The sequence below is a fragment of the Eurosta solidaginis genome, chromosome 3 (assembly GCF_040869045.1).
Source record: "Eurosta solidaginis isolate ZX-2024a chromosome 3, ASM4086904v1, whole genome shotgun sequence".
Taxonomy (NCBI): Eukaryota; Metazoa; Arthropoda; class Insecta; order Diptera; family Tephritidae; genus Eurosta; species Eurosta solidaginis.
The window spans coordinates 11,499,949-11,523,431 of record NC_090321.1 but is presented as its reverse complement, the minus strand read 5'-3'; the positions used below and the strand labels follow the sequence as shown (position 1 = coordinate 11,523,431).

The 23,483-nt window shown below is 40.5% G+C and overlaps 1 protein-coding gene and 1 long non-coding RNA gene across 3 annotated transcripts in view; one reads left to right on the top strand and one right to left on the bottom strand.

The window, feature by feature from the left end:
* SERCA (ATPase sarcoplasmic/endoplasmic reticulum Ca2+ transporting SERCA) overlaps nt 1–8,491 on the top strand; it is a 36,184-nt gene extending 27,693 nt beyond the window's left edge. Inside the window, exon 10 of one of the 2 annotated variants that reach the window (XM_067770781.1) lies at nt 8,277–8,491. In XM_067770781.1, the coding sequence (XP_067626882.1) occupies nt 8,277–8,305 (29 nt within the window). In that variant the 3' untranslated portion in view covers nt 8,306–8,491. Of the gene's footprint in view, nt 1–3,333; nt 3,634–8,276 lie in introns of those variants that run through there. The other variant, XM_067770782.1, reaches the window with a different exon arrangement.
* Nucleotides 6,133–10,047, bottom strand: LOC137243277 (uncharacterized). Its single transcript, XR_010950486.1, has 2 exons — nt 9,831–10,047; nt 6,133–9,767 (listed from the first exon to the last, which is right to left on the bottom strand). It is a non-coding gene; the product is annotated as an uncharacterized lncRNA (long non-coding RNA).
* Nucleotides 10,048–23,483: the final 13,436 nt, after the last annotated feature.

Genomic DNA, 23,483 nt, shown 5'->3' with positions numbered 1-23,483 from the left:
GTTGGGGAATTCCCAACGTTGTATATACTTAGGTCATTACTAATAATAAATTCAAGAACGGACTCACCCCTTGAATTGGTGTCTGAGCTGTTCCATACCTCGTGGTGCGCATTGGCGTCGCATCCCATGATTAACGGTAATTTTGCCCGTCTGCAATATTCCGTCAGTTTCTTCACACCCTCTGGAGGGACCTCGTGGTTATCTCCCGCAAAATAGGCCGCTGCGAAGACGATGTTACTTGACTCTCCCTGTATTTCCATCACCGCCTGAACTGCTACGAGGTCTTGACTCATAAACTCTGTAATGCAAAAGTAGTTAATGGAATTGTTAAGCACTACACACGCTCTTGGTCTTTCCTGAGAAAGATTCCAAATTACCTTATTATTTCTCTCTTTTAGGCCTCTCACCTGACCCTTATACACCCAAGGTTCTTGGATGAGTGCTATGCCCAGATCTTCCGAGGCGAACCTGCGTGCTATTACTGCCGAAGCAGCTTTAGCATGGTGCAGGTTGATCTGGGCAACCTTTGTGTGTGGGTCGGTCAGATCTGAAACCTTAACGGCTCGTCCTCACCGGACAGCCGCAGGATTTCCTCGCCTTTGTCCTCCAACCCTAGGTTCTCTAAATTCAGCCCTTCCAGTAGCTCCTGTGTTGAAGGAGCTTGCGTAGGCTCCTGACCGGTGGCCGAGGAGACGCTGGCTGGGCACTGGGTGGATGTTGTTGATGCCTCTGGGATTTGCTCCCCAGTGTTCTGCGATTGTGAGTGGGTTCGCTCCACCCTAGCTGGGGATTTTTGTTCATAGGTTTACGAAAGTACACGATTCCGTCCGTACTTTTCACACTAATAGATCATGGCATAGTTAATAAATTCATCATAAAAATAAAATAAATGTTCTAAGGAATTATGCAGTTCAGTACTTATCGGGTATTTGTAAACTGATTGCTTCCTATTTCTACTACTAATATTTTTCGAAAAATCGCAAAGAACACAGTTAACGGATGTCAATTCGATTTGGGAGCAAAATGGCTGCAATTGTCAATAAATTTGTCTGTCGAGCAAACCTCTTGTGATTGAATCATGCGAAATATGTACATAATAAATTAAATTAAAATGTTAATGAAAAAATATGCTTTGAAAAAATTATTTTTGAAGTGGTGTTTTAAGCAGGGACGGAAAATAAAAAAAATTTTTTTCGGAGTCGTAAAAGTCCGGGTCAAAAAATTTTCCTAGGTGAAAATGTTTGAGTTCTCAGGTATCCCTATAGCAATATCATGTCGAATCATACATCCATATTGTTTTTCGAACTTTTTCCATAAAAGTCCACATATAAAAGTAAAATCTGTATTTTTATTTTTTGAGTCCGATAGTACTAGTTAAACTCGGACTTTTAAAAAATGACTCAGGTAATAAAAATTGGAAAATAATTTTTATCTTGATCCAAATATATTAAAAGTCTAAAATTAATAGTTTTGCAAGGAATTATATCATAAAAGGAATAATAGTTTCCGTCCCTGGTTTTAAGCCATTTTCAAAAAATATATTAGCGTCAGCCTTCAACAACGAAAAAATTGTACTAACGAAGAGCTACGTGAAATTTTTTTTATACTTTTGGACGAATAATCCCAATGTTAGTAATAAAAAGTTAGCTTAAGTAACGGAATAAAAAAAATAAATAAATGTAAGGCGCGATAACCTCCGAAGAGATCTAAGGCCGAGCTTCTCTTCCAATTTGCGTCGTGCTCCTCTTGATTTTCCCTACAAATTGGCCGGACGGCATCTACATGTTTTATGCTGACTCCGAACGGCACTGAAAGCTTTTCAGCGCTTGCCAAACACTGCCGAGGGGCGACCCCGCTTAGAAAAATTTTCTTCAAATTGAAAAAATTTCTAAAATTTTGATGTTGCTTTGCCCGGAGTGCGAACCCAGGGCATATGGTGTGATAGGCGGAGCACGCTACCATCACACCACGGTGGCCGCCACGGGATAATCCTATGACAATGCCCGAGGAACGGTTTTGCGCTTCAGCAAAGGTGGACAAGCCAAGAAGTGGACGCTCGAAGCGATCAGCAGACGCTGCATAGTTGGAGAATAATGTTCTATCCCTAATTATGAAAAACCGACCCATGTCAACAAGAGATGTAGTCAAAATAGATAATACCACAAACTTACTAGTCACACAAATCATGCAGAGAAACGGCATTTAAACGTACAAAACGAAAAAAGTTCCCAAAAACCAAGTGAATAACAGAGCAGATTGTCGTGGTTTGAAGATAACAAAGAAATAAATAAATGTAAGGCGCGACAACCTCCGAAGAGATTTTAGGCCGAGCTTCTCTTCCAATTTGCGTCGTGCTTCTTTTAATTTTTTCTACAAATTGGCGGAACGAGGTTTTATGCCGACTCCGAACGGCATCTGCAAAGCAGATGAGTTTTCACTGAGAGCTTTTCATGGTAGAAATACCTGCGGAGTGCTTGCCAAACTGCTGCCGAGGGGCGACCCCGCTTTGCCCATAGCGTGAACCCAGGATCTTCGGTGTGGTAGGCGGAGCACGCTACCATCACACGTTTTTGTAAAAAGCGTAATGTTTTTTTGGTGCTGTTGATGGATAAGGCGCTTTCAGCGAACACTTATTTTTGTTGATACTGTAACGAATTTAGTGAAATTCTGCTTATTCCAAACCTTCTGCTAACGTTCGAATCGCTAAACTAATAAATAAATAACTCCAATATTAAATAATGCAAAATGGTCTTTATTAGACTTCTTTGAGATTACATCACAATAACATTTAACTTCACAACTAATTGCGTGTTTAAATCAAACTGCTTAGTCATGCCTCAGCTGGCACTGCTTTTATTCTCTCGGTTTCCTCGTGCACCGGCTTAGTGATGATAGTATCGCTTAGTGATGATAATATTCGTCACAATACGTTGCAAACATGTTTCCGTCTGTTCAGTGATAGAAAATTTGTTCTCTGTACGGCGAGTTGATTCAACTGCCAAATCAAATAATTATCCATAAAATTTTAAGAAAATTGACCTTTTCAATACTTTTTTACACTTGACTATAATATTAAGAGGAAAAATTGTATTCATAACAGACACTTTAAAATATCAAAGATTTCTGTGTGAGTCAACATAAAATTTTTAGATTCCGAGTTCTGACTATTTCTTATTAAGCGTCCGATAACTGCTTTAATTGCGTCAGTGTTTATGTTAGTATGAATGTTGTATCTACTGCTTGCGCGTTGCTAACATATTTACGTTCCACATTATTATTTAAATGAACTTACCTTAATTTACATAATTATTGTTTTGAATTTCCGTTTCCTAGTCAATCCCACGTTCCACTAAAAAAACACCCGAGTCTGCTGTTTAATATACATACATATCTAATAAGAAAAATGACAAATTCCTTTGTGATGAAATCTGCCTTACCAGTCCTACAATTTTCTCAGATGAGAGGCTTAATACATCAACCTATGATTCCTGGCCATATTATGAGATGAGATGCTTGTGGTTGTAACAAATATCCCATTACATTGTATTTTGATTTGTAAACTATAAAATAATTGTATCATGTAAGACATCACGATTTCAACGAAAACCCAAATATCAAAAACCCAAAAAATTACACTGAAGTTTTCACTTTTTACAAAATATTTACATACTGACATCGTTAGCTTAATTCACAAAGGCCCCAACCAACAGATTTTCAATATGATAAATTAAAAAAGACCCTCCCCCCCCCCACCAAAAAAAAAAAATTTTTTAAGTGTATGGCGAGTGTCACACGATGAGGCTATGCTGGTAATACTGGCTCACGAGCCATATTTATGGATATAAAAATTTCTAAATATTTTGCATACCGGACCATGATCCATCAGTATTTCCATCATTATTTTATGATAAATTTTAATCGCAAACGTTAACATGAAATACCGATAGATCGGGGCAGGATCGCAAAATATCGAGACATTTTGAAATCCATCAAAATGGATCGTGATCCTTCATCGTGTCGCATTCGCTTTAGAACCAATAACAAGGGAGTAACGCCACTTTTAAAAAGCTATTTTAGCAATGAATGAAGAATGTAAAAAAATGTTTTTTGCTTCTGTGAAATTTTAAATTTGTTGATTAGGGGCCATTGTGAATTAAACTCGCGATATTCTACATTTATACCAAGCAGTTCGTTACATACACTTTTTTACGCATATCTAATACCAATTTCACACAGAGGAATACTGAAATCATTAGTCAAGTTTTCTACATTAAAGCCCTTATCTCATTATTGCTGTATTGAATGTCTAATGGATAGAGATGGGAAAGGGGTAAATACCCAAATAGTAAATTCCCGGTAAATTGGTTATATATGGTAAAAATGGATAAATACCCAAATATTTACCCAAAAGAAGGGTAAAAATAATCTGTTGGAAAATATGGGAAACAAACACACAAATTCAATCCGAAATGTACCCAGTTTTTCCTATATTGGTGGGTAATTATCCATTACGCTATCGTTTGAATTAGTTTTAATCTGTAATCCAGCGTTTTTCAAAAATATTTACCCAATAATGCATGCCGTTGCAAAAGTTTTAGGTTACCCAGTAAACATTTTAAGTCAAAAAAGAGTCGGAAAAAATATCTAAATTGTAGCTTTTACAATCGGTATGAGCTCATTTGGGAGGCCGAAACCAATGTATTTCCCTTCTTGCAATGGTCGTGCTATATGAACCCAAATAAGAGTCCGACATGAGTCTTAAAACGCTTTTAAACAGCTCATATTATAACCTACTGGAACTCTCTGGCGCCATTTTTAACTCTAATAAACTCTGATTATCTGACACCTATATGGCCTATTTATTAGGCATCGCCAGCGCTTATTGGGGTCATATATAGTTCGACACACCAGGACAGAGCGTGGCAGCTTTGCGGTCACAAAAATATCGAGAAGTATCCATGAGCGGAAAAACGTCGATGCTTATACAAAAAAAGAATAGCAAGGGTAACAATTATGTACAAATGTAATTCATTTTGTATTAAAATGAAAAATTGTCGTAACAAAGTATCAATATTTGTTCCAAACTCGCTTTGACGAACATAAAAATTTGATAAATGACAATTTTTGCATGATAGGTTAGGAGCTTTTAGGCCGTTAAATAAATAGCAAAAACTAAAATTTCTTTAACCCTCCTACGCGTTTCGACGCTTTTCTAATTCCTACATTGCCCACTTATTTTGGACTCGTTTCGGATTCTTAAATTATGAGCGTCGTGAGCATGTTTGAGGGGTAGCTTTGTTTGCGTAAATATGTGTCCCAAGTTTGGACTCCTTTCGGACTAATTGTTGCCTTCGAGTGTTTGCTGGGTTGTTTGTTTAAAATCAAAACGAACATTTTTTAATTTCAAATTACGTATAAATTTAATTGCTGAATTGTAATTCCAAGCAGCATCGATTCAAATGATTTTTAAATACCCAAAAAAAGATACAAAAAAGGAATTTTCCGGGTATTTTCCTGATATTTACCCGTAAAAATGGTAAATACCCGGTACAATCCCAACTCTACTAATGGAGTCAAAAATCAAGTATGTTTTGCTTGAACTTTATTGCCAATGTAAGAAATGACAATCAAAAATAAATTATTTTCAATCATGGTGGAACTATACAAGGTGGCAGCATGGGACAGCTGATTAAAAAAATGTAAGGCGCGATAACCTGCGAAGAGATCTAAGGCCGAGCTTCTCTTCCAATTTGCGTCGTGATTTTCCCTACAAATTGGCCGGACGGGATCTACATGTTTTATGCCGACTCCGAACGGCGTCTGCAAGGCAGATGAGTTTTCACTTAGAGCTTTTCATGGCAGAAATACACTCGGAGCGCTTGCCAAACACTGCCGAGGGGCGACCCCGCTTAGAAAAATTCTCTTCTAATTGAAAAACCTTATTTCTAGAATTTTGGTGTTGCTTTGCCCGGGGTGCGAACCCAGGGCATACGGTGTGGCAGGCGGAGCACGCTACCATCACACCACGATGGCCGCCGACGGAACCTGATTATAAACTTTTTTTTATTTGATACCGGCGCAGTACGATTTTGACATTTGTCCATCGAATTTACAAAAACAAAGTACATGGAATTTTTGTTTATGTTTGTAGGTATGTCACCATGCTGCCACCTTGTATCGTTCCGCCATGATTTTCAATAATGTACGAAAAATGTAAAAACACCAAATAAATTCAAAATTCTTTTTTCGCTGCATTTTCCACAAAAGATAACATGACTATTTTTAAAATAAGCACATATTTGGTTAGGTGCAAAATCTATGAGTAGTTTTGCCTATGTATTTTATTTTGATTGTCTTTATAGTTAAGGAGGAAACGGCTGATATATCTCTTTTAAATATTTTTGGTAAATGTGTAATATTTTTTTGGGGCTGTTGATGTTCGCTTAACGAAGCAAGTGGCCCTGTGTGAAAATGGAAACCTTAATTATTTCATTAAACAAAATTTTGATTTCATTAAGTTTCTGTATGAAATTGGTATATAGCTTGTCGTACGGAATATGATGCGTTTTAAATCAAATAAGCTGTACACTCAAATTTGATGTCTCTTAGAGAACTGTCACATTTAAAAATTTTGAAAACCATCTGAATTGAGGGTGCAGCCGTTTGTGTGAAATAAGTGATAACTGTGAGTTTGTGAATCGATATAGGATTAGACGTGGAAGGTAAGATTAAAAAAGATGGCATATTAAATCTCAGATCATTTCGAAGTTATAATCGGTTACAAAACGAAAAGTTTTCCACCACTTTAGAGATACACCTTGCCAGTGAAGCATAATCGAGGTATTTTCGCCCTGTTGTGTGATTTTTTGTTAAAAATTAGCTGAAAAAATAAAATCGATTTGCCCCGGGGAATTATTGAACAAAAAGTGGTATTTAGAAATTTTTTTGTTCACACAATTTTCAAATTTTTGATGTTAACACAACTCAATTTAAATCGAAATTGCCTCAATTTATTTTTCTGTTTGAACATAGTATTAATTAACATTTTTGTAATTATATTATTAAAGTTGTTTTCATGAGTGCCCAGCGGTGCACAAAACAAACATTTTATCGTTTCAAAAGTTAAATGTTTACAAACCTATCTGTATGTTAATAATGAAACATACCGGTCGTCTACAAAAGTGTTTGAAAAACACTACTGAGCAAATAGTTTAAGTTCTCGAACAGCGATTTAACAGGTGATCCCATGGGTGATCCAGTCTGTTTACTATTGTGAATGGTTTTTTTTTTTCAAATTTTCGGAAAATCGAGCAGTGTTTACCGTTTTTAGCGCAATAGATCTTTATTGACATTTGTTTTGGAAAAGACGATAGCTTCGCGAAATCTTGAACTAAAGGGCCAATTAATGGTGACTTATAACCATAAAACCATAAACAGATAAAACAGCTGATGGAACCTACCTTATGGAAATCAATGCAAACGATTAATGGTGCCATACCATAACGCTAACGCCATAACCATACCTTAGCCAACCAATTGGTTTTTGGTTTCTCGACATATCCATAACCTTAAAATATTTGAGTTGGTGAATTTAATAACTTTTTGTAAATTTTATTCATTGTTTTGGATACGTTATGACTAAGAGACTTATTTTTTGTTGAATATGTTTGTAGTTTTTTGTGTTTTCTTCATTTTTATGAAATTTTTATGATTTTTAGGTTAAGGCACCATCAATCCAATGTGATCGAGATGGTTATGGATATGGGTATGGTTACGACTATGGCGTTAGGGTTAAAGAAGTTTAATTGGCCCTTAAAAGACTATTAAATTATTGTCGCGATAATCTTTAGTGTGTTTTTTTCTCGTAACAAATACATATCAATTCGCAGTTATCAATTATTTCATTTATGTTGTGTTGGATTTGATAGTGATGATCAAGAGATTGTCAACATTTATTTAAATAACGTGCGACATTGCCACAGCTGCCCAAACTTAAAAAAAAAGTAAGACTGCTGCTACAACTGCAGCCCCTATATTACGGTTTACGATCCGCGATCGACTTTTTTTTAACGAACAGCTTAATATACATATACACACATACCTATATTTTTAAGATTTATTTACAGCTTCCCTACTCACCACGACACCCCGAAGGCTTTGAAAATGTTCCATTTTTGTTGGTGGACATATGTAATGCATATAAAGTCCACTTTGCATTTAGTTTTACAATAATACTTAAATATATTAATTCGTATAAATGTAATAATTAATTCTAGTTCCTGACGCCGTCACCGTTAAATGGTAAGCATAAGATGTCCAAGGCCATCAAATCCACATTTACATAAATAATGGGATGTGACATATCTCTATCATGAAGTTAAATATGATTACGATGTTGTTATGGTATGGAAACTTAAATATTTAAAAGTCAATAATGTGATTCATGTGGATTTTTGTGAAATAAAATATATGTAAATGTATAACAAACAAATATCATATATTTGTTAAATTTTTATTTCTTTGGGTAATATTTCAACATGATTCATTTTCAATTTCGACGTGGACTACAAATGAAAGGATTGGCAGTAGAAAGCAGACACTGCACAATCGACAATTGTTGTTGTTTTAAACCTCCTATTTTGCATCTTATCCGATGAAGGTAAACATTTTTTTGTATATGGGTCATTATTTTACAAATCGTACAGATTTGTAGAAAAAAAAATTTCACTTTTTTAAAAGACACTAAATTTATTTTTTGGAATCTTTTCGCAATTTAAGTAAACACATATATCAGGATTTCCTCGAAAATTTTTTTTTAGAGATCTGTATGTGCTTAGATTCGATGGGTAAGCAAACTTGCCCACATTCAAAATGCTATACCTTTGGTTCCACTCGTCGCATGTTATTAATTTTTGTTTTATTTTGAAGGTAACAATATTTACTTTATAACTGCGTTAAAAATATTTATAAAAAAAAAAAATAAATGAATAAAAAATGAAGTTTTTAAATAATCACCCCTATTCTGCATTTCGATTACGTTCCCGTTCTCCGCTCCGCTTTAATCGAAGTTTGGTATTCTGCATTACGACGGAATCGTAAAGAGAAGAGGAAGAGCAAATGATTTTTCGAAATCATCTGTTGGTACGGAATGTGTGAACATTGGAACAAAATAAATTAAAGCAAATTTGTAAAAAACACTGAAAAACGTTTATATTTTATTATCCACGCCGTTTTGTACAAAAAAAAGCAATAGAATATATTGCCGCAGTGTTATATTTTGTTGAGTGAAGTGCTTTCATAATTGTAAGTGTGTTTTTGTCGTTCTTTTGGCCAATTCCCTGCCGTGTCCACCAAGTTTTGTTAAAACGGATTCCTGCACGAATATTGTTTACGTTTTCGCTTCACCTTCCTCTACGCCGGCAGCTTGCTTTGGCATATAACTGGACCCAACGAACAGACACAAATTATAGCTGTCTATTATAATAGAATCAATAGCCGCGGCATATTTGTGGAGTTCGAAAGCAACGCATACGAAAATGGCCAGACGAGAATGGAAAGGCAAATATTGCGACATTTGTGTAATCCATTTGAGATGAGTGACGAATTGTAAGAAATTGAACTTAAAAGTGGTAAAGTTTAAAGACTTATTCTCTTATTTAGGTTCAAAAAAAACTCTCGACTTAACAAGGATGATTTCAAGTATGTGTTAGATACTTTTGCGGGGCAAATACGTCCAAGGACTTCGACATCGACATGTTGTTTTTAACCTAGAAACATATAAATAACAATCATCATCAAGCCTTCTACGTTTCTTAACAAGTTTTACTTACATATTTGTTAAAATTCTGTTATAAATTAATAAAAAAATAAAAAGAAAATATTTTTCCGCCAATTAGAAAAACGGAACCACGATCGAAATGCAGAATACAAAAAATCGAACGATTCGAAGTTGGATCGAAAGAGATTGGAACACAGAATACCAAAATTGCCAAATCGAAAAAATTCCAATCCAAGTCGAAATGCAGAATAGGGCTGAATTATTACATACTGTTTTCCGCCACAAATATTTTCGAAAAAATATATATAAAATGCGACACTTTCATCAAAAAAATATGTATATGTCTATGTGTGTTTAGATACTACATGTATCAATATAAAAAACTTAGTATTCGAAAATAAAATTTAATAATTTTCAATAATATAGGATTTAATAATTTATAATAGAGTCCCGTAGTTTTTGGTGTTTGGGTGCGGAGAAAAATCAAATGGATTAAACATTTAACTTTCGGCATTTTCCTAATAATATTTATTTAAAACTCGCAAATAGTAAAACAAGAACTTTCGGAATTAAGAAAATGAACGATGTTTCTACATTGAAATAAAATTTAATTCTGTTTTCTATTTACAATCATACATCTACTTATACTAGGTTAGGTTAGGTTGAACTGGCCGGTCCATGAGGACCTCACATAGACTGATTGAGTCCGTAGTGTTACCAGAAGTTTGTTTTAACGACCAAACTGAAAAACCCTATCAAGGGCACGAGCACAGAACGTGCTCAATCGTTTCCTCCTCCAACCCGCACTTCCTACATCTGCTATCACTGACCAAGCCTAATTTAAAGGCATGTGACGCCAGAAGGCAGTGTCCAGTCAGAATACCCGCCATGAGTCTGCAGTCCTCTCTGTTTAATGATAGAAGCAACTGTGTTAGTCTAAGGTTGTAAGACATACACATAATCTTCGACACTTTACAGCCCCGCGCTTGAACCCACGCCTTTCCCGCTTGGTCGATCATGTGCACCTCTCGCCTTCGCTTAATCTCGCCCAATCTAATTGGGACGTCTACGGAGCAAGCTTCAAGGGATGCGCCCTTTTTAGCTAGTTCGTCCGCTTTTTCATTCCCATCTATTCCCATTCTAAAGGAATCAGGTAGTCTGTTCGTCTTGTGATTGATGACGCTATACTACTATGGCCATATGGTCGACGCTCAAGCTGCCCCGAAGCACCGAGCCTGGTTGCGGTCGTTAATGCTTTGTTCTTTGCTACCAGGTCTACAGGTGAAATGTGCAGAATGGCATACAGTGCAGCCGTCGGGGTTGTTTTCAGGGCGCCCGTAATGCTAAGCATCGATAGTCTGCATACCCCCTCTAATTTTTTGAGGTATGTTGTTTTTTGTGTGGCTTTCCACCAAACAAGAACTCCATAGTTTAAGTCCTAGGAAGCTTCTAGTATTTGCCAAGAGGAAGTTTTTTATAACATAGGTCCTGGTTTTTGATAGGCTTTTTCAGTTTGGTCGTTAAAACAAACTTCTGGTAACACTACGGACTCAATCAGTCTATGTGAGGTCCTCATGGACCGGCCAGTTCAACCTACCTACCTACCACCATATGCAATGCGGTGTCTACCGACTTGCCTTTGGTGTACGCATGCTGTGTTGTGGAGAGCAGCTTTTCATCCACGTTGGACTTTATGTACACATCTATCAGCCTCTCCAAGGTTTTGAGCAGAAATGATGTTAAGCTAATGGGTCTATATTCTTTGGGAGACACGTGACCGATCTTCCCCGCCTTTGGTAGAAAAGCTACACGAGCAGTTCTCCAAGAGTGCGGTACATGATTCAGTCTTATGCATCCATCGAATATTGTTTTAAACCATTCCACGACCGCCCTACTTGAGACTTGTAGCATGACCGGGAATATACCATCTGGGCCCGGCGATTTAAACTTAGAAAACGTCTTCACTGCCCACTCGATATTGGTATCGGTCACCAAGCCCGGCACTACTAGCTCCGTGATCGAAGTGTGGGTGATGTCTGCTGGCTCTTCTAAACCGTCTCCCGATGGGAAATGTGTATCGAGAAGAACCTCAAGGGATTCCTCACTATTACGTGATCATTCCCCGTTCTCTTTCTTTATTAGACTATGTTTCCCTTTGCTAGGACTTTTTTCAACGCTGTTTCGCTGGAGCACTCTATGTCCGTACAGAAACTTTTCCATGAGTTTCTCTTCGCCCTGGTAATTTTCCGCTTGTAGGTCCTCAGTAGATCCCTGTAATCGTCCCGACACGCTTCGCTTTCCGCGGTCTTTGCGAGCGTAAACATTTCTTTTACCTGTCTTCTTAGAAGACTCAGCTCATTGCTCCACCATGGCGGATTTGCTTTTCCTCTGAATCTTCTTGGAGGGCAAGCTTTGTTATACGCAGTCATAAGCGTCCTTGTTAGGAATTGATTCGACTCCTACAGTTCCTCTACATTAGCAACCTCAGTTCGTTGACCTAGGGTTTGTAAAGGTTGCTCACTTCTCTACCCTCTTTAGGGGGATGCTGAAGCTGATATACGCATGGTCGGAGAAGGATGGTCTATCAAGAACCATCCAATCATAACTTGATATATGATATTCGATAATCGCCTCTCTCGTTCGTATCTGCTCCTCCCCACGCATTGTGATGCGCATTTGCATCTGCGCCTATGACCAACCGCCTTTCCTCCTGTACTAGCCTTTTGCATTCCATCGGTGGAACCTCCGCAGCATGGGCCATGTAGCAGGACGCCAGGATAAATGCCTGCTTATTCTTTTGCTCAACGGCCACCGCTACGAGATCCTCAGTGGTGTAATGCTATATGAATGCAGCTGTTTCCTTACCATTATTACAGCTCGCACCCGTCCTTCCGTTTGCGCGTAGTAAACGCCAAACCTGCGCGCGCTAAGTCTGGATCAGCGCCACGTCAAACGAACCCTCCTCAAGGGTTAAGAGGAGTTCGCTCGACGCCACTTTACTGTGTTGGAGGTTTATCTGTAGGACTCGCAGCACCATTGGGATGTTTGTCCCCCTCCAGCACCTTCGTCTTGACGTCGTCGTCCTCCCCTTGCCCTTTTGGTTTAGACTATTCGAGGCCCCCTTCAGCCTCTCGTGACTGTTGTGCCGGGTGTTCCTCTGTGTGAGTCACAGCACCATTTAGCGGTTGGTCCTCTTCTAGCACGTTCGTGCTGGCGTTGGGGACCTCAACCTGTCTTTTTTCCCTTAGGCTTTTGAGGTCCTTTTCGACTTCGTCCACCTCCAGCGTATTAGGGTTTTTATTCTCGGGACTTCTTTTCCTCAGTCGCATGTAAATTTTGCCAGTGCCAAAGGACATTTTGCCAAGCTGCGTGTACAAAATATCCTCCGCCTGCTTGTTTATTTGGAATATATAGAACTGACCATCCTCGGTAGGCCGAGATACAGTAAGTACCTTCCAATCCTGTGTCGGTATGTTCGGATTCTGATTCTGCAGAAGTCGCAGTGTATCCTCCGACTTCATCACGCGTGGTGTCCATACCTTAACTTTTGGTACCGTGGGGATTTGCGCTTTATCCACCACCTCAAACCGCGCGTTCGTGCCTTGCCTTTGGAGGTTTGGAACCACTTCCTCCAGCCACCGCAAGCCCGCGATGTTGTCGCACGCTATCATCTTCACACCATTATACCATCCCCTCGAATCAAAGGTTGGAAGGGGCTTACTTGGTTGTAGTAGTAGTAATTTGGCCGAAAGGACTGCTACGATCAACCTGCGCCACAGTCAGTGACTGCTTTGCCACATCACTCATATTCTCGGGAAAAGCAGGAGTCTTAGTGTTATCTCCCTTTGGCACCTCCGAGAAAGCCGGAGTCTTAGAGATAACTCCCTTTAGCGCCTCCGAGAAAGCCGGAGTCTTAGCGCTATCTCGCTTTGGCTTATCTCCTACTTCCGTAGTTGGAACTTCCCTCTGACTCGCAGCTTTCGAGGTAGGTGCTACCTCGCTATTGGAGCCCATCTGCCTTACAGCTTTGGGCCTACTTGTCTTGTCTATGCGACTGCCCTGCCTCGCGGCTCTAGGACTGGGTCCTTTCTGCCTCTTGAAAGCAGGCTTGTCGCCTTCCGCCGAACGTTGCCTCTTCATTCTGCCATTCGACGCTTCTTCCTCCTAGTACCGGTTGCAGAACCGAGGGTTTCTCGCAGAAAACCTTTTGAACTGCCTTCGACCTACTTCTACTGCTTCATGGGCCCATTCCAAGCGCTCGATCTCCACTTCTGTTGAGTCGACCACTGCTCCCAAGCGTTGTACAATTCTTAGTGCTGCACGGTACTGCGAGAGAGCTCTTTTACTTCCTCTGCTCCGTACCCTTCTCCACTCTTCTACTCCGTTTTCATTTGTGTGCTTCTCCAACACGGAGGTCATTGAATCAGCACTACTCTCGCTCCCCGAGTCTGACGCATCGCTTAATTCGTATTTGTCGTCCTTGGATTGCGACTCAGTCCTCCTCTTTACATCGTCCTTATTACAGTCAGGTAATGAGTCGCTCTCTGAGGGCACAACTCATCCTGAAGGAATACAGGAGCAGTGGGAGCATATCTCCAAAGCACTTCGTACTGCCGCCGAGGAAAAAATTGGTTACCGGCGGCAACGAAAAAACAACTGGTATGATGAAGAATGCCGCGTTGCAACCGAAAGAAAAGACGCTGCCTACAGGGCTACGTTAAAAGCGAGCGCGACAAGAGGAGTGTGTGAACGCTATCGTGAGTTGAAAAGGGAAGCCAGACGCCTTTTCAGGAAGAAAAAAGCAGAAGCAGAAAGGCGTGAGTGCGAGGAGCTTGAGCTGCTAGCCACCAGGAATAACGCCCGAAAATTCTACCAAAAAATACGGCGACAGACGGAAGGTTTTAAGACCGGGGCAAACTCCTGTAGGAATGAAAACGGCGACCTTGTAACTGATGTCCAGAGAGTGCTTAGATTATGGAGGGAACACTTTTCTGCTCTCCTAAATGGAGGCAGCAATTCACCGCGCAGAGATGAAGAACCCGATCCCGCAATCGATGATGATGGAATATATGTCCCCCGCCCGATTATGACGAAGTTAGAATAGTAATAACCAGATTGAAAAACAACAAGGCCGTGGGCGCTGATGGATTGCCTGCGGAGCTATTCAAGTTCGGAGGCGAGGAGTTGGTAAGGCGCATGCAGCAGCTTCTTAGTAAAATATGGGCGGACGAAACCATGCCCGACGGTTGGAATCTAAGTGTTTTTGCCCAGTCCACAAGAAGGGGGATACTGCAAAATGCACCAACTATCGTGGAATCAGCCTTCTTAATATCGCATATAAGGTCCTTTCAAGTGTATTGTGCGAAAGATTGAAGCCCACCGTGAACCGGCTGATTGGACCTTATCAGTGCGGCTTCAGACCTGGTAAATCTACCATCGACCAGATTTTCACAATGCGCCAAATCTTGGAAAAAACCCGTGCAAAGAGAATCGACACACATCACCTCTTCGTCGACTTTAAAGCCGCCTTCGACAGCACGAAAAGGAGCTGCCTATATGCCGCTATGTCTGAATTTGGTTTCCCCGCAAAACTTATACGGCTGTGCAAAATGACGTTGAGCAACACCATCAGCTGAGTCAGAATTGGGAAGGACCTCTCCGAGCCGTTCGAAACTAAACGAGGTTTCAGACAGGGTGACCACCTATCGTGCGATTTCTTTAATTTTATGCTGGAGAAAATTATACTAGCTGCAGAACTTAACCGCACTGGAACAATATACTATAAAAGCGTGCAATTACTGGCATATGCTGATGACATTGATATCATCGGCCTAAACACCCGCGCTGTTAGTTCTGCTTACTCCAAGCTGGAAAAAGAAGCGGTAAAGATGGGTTTGATGGTGAATGAGGGCAAAACGAAGTACCTGCTGTCATCGAGCAAAGAGTCAGCGTATATGCGCCTTGGCAACCACGCTACTGTTGGCAGCCTTAATTTCGAAATAGTAAAAGACTTCGTTTATTTGGGAACCAGCATCAACACTAGCAACAACATCAGCACTGAAATCCAGCGAAGAATCAATCTTGCCAATAAATGCTACTTTGGACTAGGTAGGCAATTGAAAAGTAAAGTCCTCTCTCGGCGAACGAAAATCATACTCTACAAGTCACTTATCGTACCCGTTCTGCTATATGGGGCAGAAGCATGGATCATGACAACAGCAGATGAAGCGGCTTTGGGAGTGTTCGAGAGAAAAGTTCTTCGAAAGATTTATGGACCTCTACGCGTTGGCGATGGCGAGTACCGAAGAAGATTTAATGATGAGCTGTACGAGCTATACGCAGACATCAACATAGTCCAGCGAATTAAAACGCAGCGGCTGCGCTGGCTAGGCCATGTTATGCGAATGAAATATGATGCTCCGGCCAAGAAAGTGTTCCTATCGGAACCCGCCTATGGAAGCAGAGGTAGAGGGCGGCCCCCACTCCGTTGGAAGGACCAGGTGGAAAACGATTTAAACTCCCTTGGTGTGACTAATTGGCGCCGGTTGGCGGAGCGAAGGAGCGACTGGCGCGCCTTGTTGGACGGCCATAACCGTTTAGACGGTTAAGCGCCAATTAAGTAAGTAAGTAAGTAATGAGTCGTTCATCTTGGTCGTACGACCACCTGCCCGACAAGGCGGGCTCAGCGGTCCAGTATTATATACGGGGAAAGAACCGTCCGCCACAGCTGCGCCCCTTACTGTGATAAGGCCATAAATACTTCCCGAGGTGGCCCGGTACTTATACTAATTCTGACAAATAATAATTTCGTAAAACTAGCTACCTGCTAAGTGATTACTAGGTTTGTTTACAAGTACATATACATATGTATGTAAGCTGAACATGCATGCGTACCATGCATGCATACACAGGCAGGCGTTGGCTGTATACAATTGTAGGACGTACCTGCTGCAAGTAAATGTAAGCAAGTTGCTCGAGGTCAGGTCAGAAATGCGTTAATATCTCTTGAACCACAAAATTGTCCAACTTAAAATAAAAGTGGTTCTTTAGATGAAAGTGTATCGCATTATAAATATGTTTTCGAAAATATTCGTGGGGGAAAACAGAATGTAATAATTATTTAAATTATTTAATCATTATTTTGATTTTATAAAACTAAATATTTTTTAACGCAGTTATAAAGTAAATATTGTTACCTTCAAAATAAAACAAAAATTAATAAGATACGACGAGTGGAACCAAAGATAATGCATTTTGAATGTGGGCAAGTTTGCTTACCCATCGAATCTGAGCACATGCAGATCTCTGAAAAAAAAACATTTTTCGAGGAAATCCTGATACAGGTATTTGCTTATTTCGTGTGAGCAATTAAAAAAGAAAGTTTGAGCCGAATCAAAATTATGAAATCTCAAAAGATGTTCGATTTGTAAAATAATGACCCATATGGTAGGGTGGCAAGATAAAACTTATCAAGTACAGTACAGAAACCCTCCATAAATAAACTTGTAATATATTTCACCAAACTTTTATAGAAAAACGAGATAATAAAGGAACAAAAATTAAGGGGCGTGGCTTCAATGAAATTGAAAATATCGTTGACGACAAAATAAAAGCTGTTAACTCCACTTGCCACTAAAAAGGGCCTTTTTATACTAATGGAATTGGGGACGATTTCTGCACATGGTTGTAAAAGAGACGTGCGTGAATTTAATGGCCAGGATCGCTAAATTTATTAAAACTAAAACCTGTTAGATCCAAAAAACACATCGCGTTATACGATCAGTCAAATTATTTATTTATTTATTAGTCTACAAATTTAAAAATTATTCGGACTAAGTATTAGGGTGGATCGATTTATTAACCGATATCGCGCCATCGATTTTTCGATAGGATTTGGGCTCAGGAAAAAAAGTTCCACTACGCATACCAAAAAAATAATTTTCGAGCTTGCCAAATTTCATTTTTTTGACTTTTTTTTCGACTTTGATTTTTAAGGTTTTTTTCATGACCTACTAAACAAATTTTCATTTGATTGTAAAATTTTCATGTATACCCTGTACGACCCAAAAATGTCCGCTTAAAAAAAATAAAAACCGTTTTTACAATCAAATGAAAATTTGTTTAGTAGGTCATGTTTTTTCATGACCTTAAAAATCAAAGTCGAAAAAAAGTCAAAGGTATGCGTAGTGGAACTTTTTTTTCCTGAGCCCGAATCCTATCGAAAAATCGATGGCGCGATATCGGTTAACTTTCGTCCATACAAATCGACCCACCCTACTAAGTATACTTATAATAGAAAGGGTATTAGATAGTTTTACATAGTAGTAAGAGTGTTACTGACGAACGCGTATATATGCTCAAAAAATAGCTGTTTGCCCAGTAGGAGGCTAACGTGGGGTGCTCAGTAAGGAGCAGTCGCGGTATGATCCGAACATACGCGTGGGTCTTTATTTATTTAATCTACATATTAATAAAATCTTACAGACTAGTTGCACAATAATGTTTACATATGGACGCAATACATATGTGTGTTCATTTACATAAATTTAACTAATTCAGAATTCACAAAACAGAATAAGTTTCAACATATGAATTTATAATCACATTATTGATGATGTCGGAATGGACGTGACTCCGAGCACCAAACTGTAGATTTTAGGAAGCTTGGAAATGTTTATCTTTCAATCCATGTTATCATTATTAAAATTTTGATTTCTTGACATTCCGGCGATAGCAAAATATTGGTAGTAAATACATATATATAAATATAAATGATTGTTGAGTATGTTGTCGGAATGGACGGAATTTAGGGCAACAAAAGATCTGATTACTATTGGTGTACAATTTTTAATAATGCTATCGGAATGGACGTGATTGCGAGCAGCGGAATACATACAACTTTCAAACAGCAATTATGATTGCGCTGCATGGGAGCTTGGAAAGGACGCTTTTCCAAGTCACCCACCCTAAAAATTGGTTTTAATCATTCAAGGCAACAAGTATAATATCTTTAATTAGGAAGAGTGAGTATGTGACAAATTTGTTCCAATGATTTTTAAAATCCTCCCACAAACAACGAAAAGGCTCGTGCATTTCAAAATTTGGTCTGCACGTGCTTAAAAAAAGTGGCTGAAAATGTCTCGACGGACTGAAGGGAATGTTAAACATAACTCCCCAAGCAAAAACGGGCTATTAAGCAACCCTCTTGTAAGTTTTACCATAAACAATACACGAAACACCTCTCTACGACTCTGTAAGGTAGGCAAGTGTTTGTGATCGAAATAATTTTTTTCATTGACAGCAGCTCTGAAATTGTGAATCGGATTAACTAGATAGATAGATAGATAGATGTTGTGAGGTTAAGCACTGTGACCTATTGGTCTATTGTGCCCTCATTCTCTTTACAACATTTCATCCAAGCCGAGTTCTCTGAGAAAATCCAGAATGGTTCTCGGCTTCAGAGAGTGTATGCTACTATTTTCTAATTTGGATGATCCTAGGATCCTAAGTCTTCGTCTCGTGACTGCTTCACATTCCTTCAGGATGTGTTCTGCAGACTCATCTTCGACATCACAGAATCGACAAAGGCTATTAGCCGATATGCCCAATTTATGCATGTGGCTTGTTAGCCTACAGTGACCTGTGAGTATACCTGTTAAATTCCTAAGGCTACTTTTTGGGAGGTTAATCATAGCTCTATATCGCTTTGAGTTATACCCTCCTATTAGTGCCTTTGCATGCCGAAATCCTGGACTTTCGCACCAATGTTGTTCTCAGAGGCACGCCTCCTTTTGTCTAAATTCCTCCCTTATTGTATGTGACCCTATTGGGACCATAGGCTCGCTCCTATGCCCTCCGGTGTCTTCGAGCCATCGGTGTACCATATTATAGTATGTTCCTGGTGAAGCGCTTCAATCCTGGAGGTGTCCCACGTACATTTGTTCCCAGCTCTATTTTGAGCGCTTCTCAAACTTAATTATCTTCCTCGTATCATCTCTGGGAAGTTGGATAAGTGGAAACTGCTCCTGCAGCTTCGCCATGCTCCGTGACTGTATCACTTTGCCTCTTCCACATTCCTCTTTAGCTATGTTTACTAAAGTTCTCCTGGCTGCCTGCTCAATCATTATATGTAGAGGCGTTAACCCAAGCAGCACTTCTATTGCTGCCGTCGGGCATGTTCGCATGGCTTCCGTAATGCAGATACACGCTAAGCGTTGAAGCTTCGTGAGTGATTTTCGTACGGTCACCATGGTTGTCATTGATGCCCACGCAACTGCTCCGTACACTATGATAGGTCTCACTATCATAGTGTACATCCATTTTAGGATCTTTGGGCTGCATCCCTAGAATCTTCCTGCAATACGTCTGCACATCATTATTGCTCTTGTGGCCTTTGATATGGTATTGTCGACGTGTTTCTTCCATAAGAGATTAGAGTCAAATGTGACTCCCAAGTATTTCACCTCAGTCGTGTACTCCATCTGTACTCCATTCATTGTGATTTGCCTAATCCCTTCCAGTTTTCTTTACCTGATGAAGGGCACAATGGATGTCTTGTTAGGGTTGATACTTAGCCCTACCTCAGTAAACCATTCTTTCGTTAACCTCAATGCTCTTTGCATTATGTCGCAAAGGGTGCTCTCTAATTTGCCCCTTACAATGATAACAATATCATCCCCGTACCCCTGACATCGGATTCCGTTTTCTGAGAGCCTCTGTAGAAGTTCATCTACTACCAGGCTCCACAGCAGGGGTGACAGAAAGCCCCCTTGTGGACATTCTTTCGTTGTTTTGATCTTTACTTTACCGTCCCCAATTGAGGTTTCAGCAATCCTCGTACGCAATAAGGCGTTTATCCACATACGGATTGGACGTTGTATCTCTGTTCTCTCGAGTGCCCGATTCACACTTTCGTGTGTCGTGTTGTCGAAAGCCCCCTCTATGTCCAAAAATGCGCATAGCGTTATCTCCCCGCACTCGAACACACTTTGGATTTCTGTGGACAGTTGATACAATGCAGTTTCTGTCGACCTGCCTGTCCCTATATGCATGCTGATCTCGATGTAGTGGCATTCTATCGAGAGCCTTTGATCTAATCTCGTGGTCTACAATTTTCTCCATTGCTTTCAGAGCAAAGGATGTCAGGCTTATGGGCCTAAAGGACTTTGGACTAGTAGTCCTTTTTAGCCACCTTAGGTATAAAGACCACTTTTGCTCTTCTCCACACTGTTGGGATGTATGCCAGTGCGAGGCTATCCCTCATAATCCTGGCCAGGTGTGATCAATTCCTCACCCTGCTGCAGAAAGTCTGGATATATGCCATCACGGAGATTTGTCGTTCTGGAAAGATCTTACTGCCCACTTAACTGTGCTGTCGCTGAAGAGTCCTTTGGCGAGGTTCCAATCTGTGGGTGTCGGTCTTACCTCTCGAACCTCCTCCGGCGAGGTTTCCGAGGATGCGTCCGGGAAGTGCGCTGCAAACAGGGCATGTGCTCTTTCCTCCTCTGTCCTTGTGTAGGTTCCATCGGGGAGTTTCATCGATAATCGCGTCTCCCTTTGGTCCTTGGCTAGGGCTTTGTGAAGCCTTGCTGCCTCTGGAACTTCTGTTATACCCTCGTAAAATTTCCTGAAGATCTCTCTTTTAGCTTTCCTAATCTCTTTGTTATATGTTGTTAGATTAGCTGTGTACTGCTCCCAGTTTCCCGTGCGTCTCGCTTGGTTGAAGAGTTTGCGCACGGTTTTCCTCAATTCCGACAGCTTCCCCGACCACCAGGGGGTTTTATTCCCTGGGCCCTTTGATTCACGACAGCCAGAGTTATTACTTACTTTTACTTACTTAAATTGGCGCTTAACCGTCTAAACCTCTGCTTCCATAGGCGGGTTCCGATAGAAACACTTTCTTGGCCGGAGCATCATCTTTCATTCGCATAACATGGCCTAGCCAGCGCAGCCGCTGCGTTTTAATTCGCTGGACTATGTGGATGTCTGCGTATAGCTCGTACAGCTCATCATTAAATCTTCTTCGGTACTCGCCATCGCCAACGCGTAGAGGTCCATAAATCTTTCGAAGAACTTTTCTCTCGAACACTCCCAAAGCCGCTTCATATGCTGTTGTCATGGTCCATGCTTCTGCCCCATATAGCAGGACGGGTACGATAAGTGACTTGTAGAGTATGATTTTCGTTCGCCGAAAGAGGACTTTACTTTTCAATTGCCTACCTAGTCCAACGTAGCATTCATTGTCAAGATTGATACTTCGCTGGATTTCAGTGGTGATGTTGTTGCTAGTGTTGATGCTGGTTCCCAAATAAACGAAGTCTTTTACTATTTCGAAATTATGCCTGCCAACAGTAGCGTGGTTGCCAAGGCGCGTATGCGCTGACTCTTTGCTCGATGACAGCAAGTACTTCGTTTTGTCCTCATTCACCATCAAACCCATCTTTACCGCTTCTTTTTCCAGTTTGGAGTAAGCAGAACTAACAGCGCGGGTGTTTAGGCCGATGATATCAATGTCATCAGCATATGCCAGTAATTGCACGCTTTTATAGTATATTGTTCCAGTGCGGTTAAGTTCTGCAGCTAGTATAATTTTCTCCAGCATCACATTAAAGAAATCGCACGATAGGGGGTCACCCTGTCTGAAACCTCGTTTAGTTTCGAACGGCTCGGAGAGGTCCTTCCCAATTCTGACTGAGCTGATGGTGTTGCTCAACGTCATTTTGCACAGCCGTATAAGTTTTGCGGGGAAACCAAATTCAGACATAGCGGCATATAGGCAGCTCCTTTTCGTGCTGTCGAAGGCGGCTTTAAAGTCGACGAAGAGGTGATGTGTGTCGATTCTCTTTTCACGGGTTTTTCCAAGATTTGGCGCATTGTGAAAATCTGGTCGATGGTAGATTTACCAGGTCTGAAGCCGCACTGATAAGGTCCAATCAGCCGGTTCACGGTGGGCTTCAATCTTTCGCACAATACACTTGAAAGGACCTTATACGCGATATTAAGAAGGCTGATTCCACGATAGTTGGTGCATTTTGCAGTATCCCCCTTCTTGTGGACTGGGCAAAGAACACTTAGATTCCAACCGTCGGGCATGCACTCGTCCGCCCATATTTTACTAAGAAGCTGCTGCATGCGCCTTACCAATTCCTCGCCGCCGAACTTGAATAGCTCCGCAGGCAATCCATCAGCGCCCACGGCCTTGTTGTTTTTCAATCTGGTTATTACTATTCTAACTTCGTCATAATCGGGCGGGGGGACATACATATATTCCATCATCATCGATTGCGGGATCGGGTGCTTCATCTCTGCGCGGTGAATTGCTGCCTCCATTTAGGAGAGCACAGAAGTATTCCCTCCATAATCTAAGCACTCTCTGGACATCAGTTACAAGGTCGCCGTTTTCGTTCCTACAGGAGTTTTCCCCGGTTTTAAAACCTTCCGTCTTTTTGTAACATGTTCGGGTTATACGCTTCAATAATCACACTGTTGAAGTTATTAACCCTGGTCTCTAATTCCATATAACTTGTTCCTCTGTTCCTATTCTCTATAGTAGCAAGATTTTCCTGTATTGTATTTCTGAACATATCCCAGTTTGTGTTCCTGGGATTTCGCTTTGGTGGTCCTTCTAGAGGTATAGCCCCGATGACAAACTGGATAATAAGATGGTCCGACATGGAGGGTTCAGAGGAAACCCCCCATCCAGAGA